Source organism: Morone saxatilis, unplaced genomic scaffold (genome assembly GCF_004916995.1).
Source record: "Morone saxatilis isolate NCDOM2014 unplaced genomic scaffold, NCSU_SB_2.0 Contig5, whole genome shotgun sequence".
NCBI classification, from domain to species: domain Eukaryota; kingdom Metazoa; phylum Chordata; class Actinopteri; family Moronidae; genus Morone; species Morone saxatilis.
In genome coordinates, this window is record NW_023340095.1 from 19,653,976 (window position 1) to 19,659,859 (window position 5,884).

General features: G+C 45.1%; 1 protein-coding gene across 1 annotated transcript; it reads right to left on the minus strand.

The window, feature by feature from the left end:
• Positions 1 to 422: 422 nt before the first annotated feature.
• Positions 423 to 3,202, minus strand: rpl8 (ribosomal protein L8). Its single transcript, XM_035676545.1, has 5 exons — positions 3,035 to 3,202; positions 2,773 to 2,914; positions 1,876 to 2,094; positions 1,589 to 1,704; positions 423 to 618 (listed from the first exon to the last, which is right to left on the minus strand). Exons 1-5 carry the CDS (start codon positions 3,170 to 3,172, stop codon positions 460 to 462), a joined length of 774 nt encoding a protein of 257 aa, XP_035532438.1. The 5' UTR covers positions 3,173 to 3,202; the 3' UTR covers positions 423 to 459.
• Between the last annotated feature and the right edge of the window lie 2,682 nt (positions 3,203 to 5,884).

Consider the following 5,884-nt stretch of genomic DNA (forward strand, 5'->3'; position numbering starts at 1 on the left):
ATATATGTCATCAAATGCGGCCCATATGAAAACCCCTTTCCAGTATATACTGCAGAAAGGCTTGTAGTTTAACAGTACTGATGTTAATTTATTTTATATTACTAGAATTGGTTGATATTGTAGCCTATATGTCAAATCATTTAACATGTTACAGAATATTTAACTTTAATATTCTTGGATAGAGTTCTTGTTCACAACAGCAGCCTTCTGAGTACCTTTGCAGAGTCAGTCATTTTTATTCCAGCCCTAAAACTCATTATATTGGCTGCCATAATGCTAATGATGGTAACATCAGTATCTGTCAGTCAAAATCCACCACAAACTAATCAGTTTCCTTCTAGTAACTGTAAATAAATCCCATATTTGTGCAGACTACCATTGTGGGTATGTGGTAATCAAGAAATGAAGCAGGAGAACAGAAATCTTTTGGAACAGGTTTTATTATCAAGAAAGTCAGATCTAGTTCTCCTTCTCCTGTACGGTCTTTGTTCCGCGCAGTCTGCCTGTACGACGGGCAGCAATAAGACCGACCTTGCGACCAGCAGGTGCATCCCTCCTGATTGTTGAGGGTTTGCCAATATGCTGATGGTTACCACCACCGAAGGGATGCTCAACAGGCTGTGTGGAGAGAGAGAGAGAGAGAGAGAGAGAGAAAGGAAATTAGACTGATGAACTTGGATTCATTGTATTGTGGCTGCTTTCTCAAAAGGGGCCAAGGAACAAGACCCCGCCTCCAATTTCTCTGCTTATAACTACAAGACTGCAACGTCCAACTGGCTGAATCCAATGTCTTATTTCCAGAGAGCAGAGACTGTTACAACACTAAGAGTAACTTTCACTATGACAAGTGAAGCATTAAAAATATTATAGCACCTTAAGAGACATTTTGATCTTGTCCTTTCACTAAATCCAGTTTACTTTTTCTATTTGGTGAGCCGTGACCATTATATATTAAGGACATTACAGTCACAAAGTGCTTCACATGGAGACACCAATCTGAGCTTTGCTAATGTAACACATACTCTAATATGTGAATACTCAGCAGGGTTAAGCAAACATGACGTTAAGCTGTCTGTCCCTCAAAAATGCTTTGAGATTCAACACCAAGTCCTCATGTCAGTCACCTTGCTGGATGAACCTCACATTCACAGGTACTCACAAGTGCTCCACTTCACAGGTGCAAGGTCTGAAACTCTTGCTACTTCTGTCACAGAGTAACACTTGAAAAGCCGTGGCTCATGGGAACTTGAAGCAGGCAGAAATGACTTCTATGCTTCATTAGACAGTGAATTATCCTAGCCCCTCGTTATTAAACCCCTCTACAGATTAAGAAAATACTGCAAAACACGACCTGATGATAAGGCTGTCTGATGGGACCAATAACTGCACTCCCAGCAGTTTCTATTCAAATGTCCCAGCTCAAATACATTCATATCTGCCCTCAGGTAATTACACCTGCCATCTGTCCCCATCTCTCCCTGCTGTCTGCCACCTCAGGTCCAGTTCTCTGCACTCACTTATTCTTGACCTCATAAAATCCATTATACCCGGTTTTCATCACAGTCGCACAGTGTTCATGTTCACTTACGTTCATAGCCACACCACGGACACGTGGCCAGCAGTTCCTCTTTGCCTTGTACTTGTGGTAGGCACGGCCAGCCTTCAGGATGGGCTTGTCAATACGACCACCTCCGGCAACCACACCTTCAACACACAGGGCACAGCTGGTCAAACAGGTGCACTGGCACATCACAGTCTTTAGTTCACAGTGTGTAACTACACAGCCCTCTGCACCACAGGCCGCGGTGGTTCCCAAAGTGGGTCGCAGTGGCAATGAGGAAACATGAGCTCTACCAGACATTACAGGTTCCTTACCAACAACGGCTCTGTTGGCAGAGGCGATCACTTTCTTGGAGCCTGAGGGCAGCTTCACTCTGGACTTCTTGGTCTCAGGGTTGTGGGAGATGACTGTGGCGTAGTTTCCTGACGCGCGGGCCAGCTTGCCTCTGTCACCGGGCTTCTCCTCCAGGCAGCAGATGATGGTTCCCTCGGGCATCGTGCCGACGGGCAGGACATTGCCGATGTTCAGCTGAGCTGTGGGACAAACACAGTAAGAAACGGGCTTCACACTGGAACATCATGGCAGCAGGGTCTCGCCATACAGCAAGAAGGTCCTGGGTTCGATGCCCCGGGAAGGGCCTTCCTCTGGGGAGTCTGAACGTTCTCCCACCATCCAAACATGTACGCTAGATAACTGTCAGTACCCTCGACCAAGGCACTGCATTAGATGTGGAGTTGGTCCCTGTACAGTGGCTGCCCAGTGCTGATTTCAGGATGGGTTGAGACAAACTTCTCTAAACATTATACAGGGTATTATTGTTTGTGTGACAATAAGACGTTGATTCTGACTGACCGCCACCATTGTGACCCCATTTTCACCTAAATACGAGCACTGCTTCATTACCGTTATTCTGACATTTCACTACTTTAGATTCCACTTCTGGGAACTGGGCCCAATGTAAACATGTATAAATGCACCACCAGTACAAAGACGCCAACACTCAACTGTGCACTCACTGACTCCACTCTTACTTGATCCTGTCAAATTAAACCCTTCTTTAATCATGCACTTAAATCTATATTTCTAAGTCCTATTATTTAAACATGAATGAATGTGAAATGTTGATGCGAGGACAGCAGACTACACTCTAAACAGTCAGCGTACCTCGTTCACGCCGAACAACCGTGGAAGCTCTACGTGCGGTCTCTTACCCTTCTTGCCGCAGTAGATGAACTGTCCAGTGTGGATGCCCTCAGCAGCGATGAAGAGCTCCGTCCTCTTCTTGAAGCGGTACGGGTCACGGAAAGCCACTTTGGCCAGGGGAGCACCGCGGCCGGGGTCGTGGATAATATCCTGAGAGAGGAGACCACCAGAGGAAAACAACGTCACAAAGCGTTCTTCACCACCAACCAGCGCGACTCTGATCTGCTCCCCATGCAAACAGAAATCAAACAAACTGTGTTGAGTAATTACCTTCACAATCCCCTTGATGTAACCATGGCGTTCAGCGAAGTCAATGTGCCGGAGTTTAGCAGCACCTTTCCTGTGCTTGATGTGGGCTTTGAACACGGAGCCCGCACCTTTTCTCTGTCCCCTGATCACACGTCCCATCGTGTACTGAGAGACAGACAGAGAGACAGACAGAGAGACAGCGGTGTTTACCAGCTGGACATGTGGGTGCTAACTCCGAGGATAATGCGAACCTACTGAACACATTCACTCGGTATGAATAACTTCGACCACCACGTTACAACCGGACTGAACCTCAGTCTTAGAGACTCTGTCACGTTTCCTCTCAGTCTGAAGTAAGTCGTTAGCTGTCGTTAGCCTTGTGAGCTAGCCGCCGTCACTAACCGTACGTTAATGTAACTTAAGCTTTAGTTTGACAGAGCCACGGAGCAGCTTGCTGTCAGCTGGGGCTGTAATGTACAAACTCAACAGTCTGTGTCGTCTGTGAAGGGCTCACGGCGGACACAGAGCCGGCCTGACTGTGGCGGCTGCCGGCCTTCAGCTGTTACACTTAGCGCCATGTCACCAATGAGCTACACAGAAACACCAAAACTCATCAAAACACACTTCTGTCGTCAAAATACTCAGCAGGTCCTATTCTTATACAGTTTATGCACATTTACAGATGTTGGTTTAAAGCGGATGAGCACACAGAATCATGATTTAGAGCAGATTTAAGCAAGGGAAAGAGACAGAAGCTGTCCTACCTAAACTCCGTTGACGGAAAGAGGAAGTTGAAGGGAAAAGCGGAGGTTTTCTTCCGGAGAACTCCCCGAGGTGCATGATGGGAAATGGAGGCAGATGAACAGTGTTCCTCTTCTGAGTAATTCATTAGAGGTGATTGTTCTTGAGTATATTGAGTTAATGTGTCTTTTGCGCGCTTTTGTTTTGTGTTTTTCTTGTAATACTTTGGCCTTTATAATGAAATGTAAATAAAAACATAAAAACACAACTACAGTATAAAGGCGCTTTATCTCTGGTGGCTCTTCCTGTTCTCTACCAGGTGGTAGATCTAGGTATCATCTTTATGTAGAAATAGTCACTTAGGACCTTTTTAATTTTTACAGTGTAGGCTTATGACATGACATTAAGACAAATATGGAGAATATTAAGGGACAAGGTACGTTTTATCAGTCTGTTTTCTGGGAATAATTGACACAAGCAGAAACCAGAAACAAGCCGCATAACATTGTGAAGGGTTTTTCAAGTTGAGCTTCACTGCACTCCAACAGTGTGCAAATTTGTTTTCTCGTTGTATCTTTCATTGTCTCCAGATGAGCAATGTAGCCATCGTACGCATGCTCCAAGAAGAAGAATTTTGTCTGCGCCAAGAATATGTGATTATCTCCAGCTGATTCTGACCTTTAGTGATATAGTGAATGCATCTTCAGCATGTTCAGACACATATTTCATAAGCCTCCAGAACGTGTAACCACCGGGTTCAGGAATGGATGGGACAACTCACCTACCCAACCGGAGGAACGAGGCTGGAGGGATCCAAGACCCCCGCCTCAGTCCCATCCATTCCAACCCAGCGGTGGCAGACTCCACCCAGGAAAAGGTAGTGAGGCACCAGTGGCTTGGTAATTCATGATGCATTATAGTGAAATTAGGACACTAGGAAGGGCCATCCTATGGTCCATTGTTATTCCACACCAAGCACACTGGAAGGCGATCTGATTCCCTCCTTTAATGACAGTGTGAGTCCAGTTCTGGGACTCTGGGACTCTAAGTTGAATGGTTGGGAAACCACTGACCTAATGTCTTTTGTTGTTCCAAAATTGTCCAGATTACCTGCAGAAAATTGTTTGGTTTTACTTGATGAAACAGTGTTTGAATTCTGACCCAACACTAAACTGGATGAACAGGGAGTGGATGGTATCAGTTACTCCGTTACCTACTGCTGACGGATCTCTATAACACATTGAATCTTCATGTGTTAAAGGCAATTTAATAAGCTGACATGAAGTGCCTCAGTGCCCTTTTTCCAACATACTGACACACCACACACACCCACACACACACACACACACACTGTAAATCTGCTGCCATGGGATGTTGAATGTACTGTAATCAAGCCTGAATTGATGTACTGTATTAAGCTGGCTCTGGAACATGTACTCAAAAGTATTATTAACAAGTAAAAAGGAGTATTTTTAATTGCGCGATTCCCTGCAAAGCACAATACCCACACACGGATAATTTAAACTTGAATCCATTTCATCAGTGCCATTGTTTGAACAAACCATTGTTCACTTAGATTTACCTGCCGAACACAAGATGCATCCTAATGTACTTCACTATAGCTCAATCGTAGGCATTGTATTGTACACTCCAGGTTTACACCATCAACACTTCTGAACATTAAATCTTGGACCAGGATGGCTTCTAAAACTGTGGTGTCACAAATCATGGCTCGGTTGGCCCCAACTCTTAATACAGGCAACCCCAATGTTTCTCACTGTAACAGGGATGGTGGTGTTATTTGAATGGACAACACCCAGGGACATACATATGAAAAAATAACTAAGCTTCTACTAGCCATATCTGGCACAAAAAATACCGGGGCCGCCCCCCCCCACCCCACCCCCCACCCCCCCCAAAAAAATAAAAATGAAACAAATGTGCATACTGTGCAGTCAGTGAAGCCCTCAACCTGAAAAACCCTTCACAATTATGGACGGTGGGCTCCTCAGATAAAAGTAACTCACTGTTTAACACGGACACATACTCGACCCCCCCTCTCCAAAAATAATGGCAGCTGTTTCCTGACAATGTCTCTAGGATTTCCCCTAACCACCTTTTAGTCCTGTA

Coding starts and splice junctions, on each gene's coding strand:
- rpl8 (XM_035676545.1), bottom strand. CDS start 3,172: ATGGGACGTGTGATCAGGGGACAGAGAAAAGGTGCGGGCTCCGTGTTC. Junction 2,095..2,772: donor CATCTACTGCGGCAAGAAGG/GTAAGAGACCGC, acceptor TTTGTCCCACAG/CTCAGCTGAACATCGGCAAT. Junction 1,705..1,875: donor TGCCAACAGAGCCGTTGTTG/GTAAGGAACCTG, acceptor TGTGTGTTGAAG/GTGTGGTTGCCGGAGGTGGT.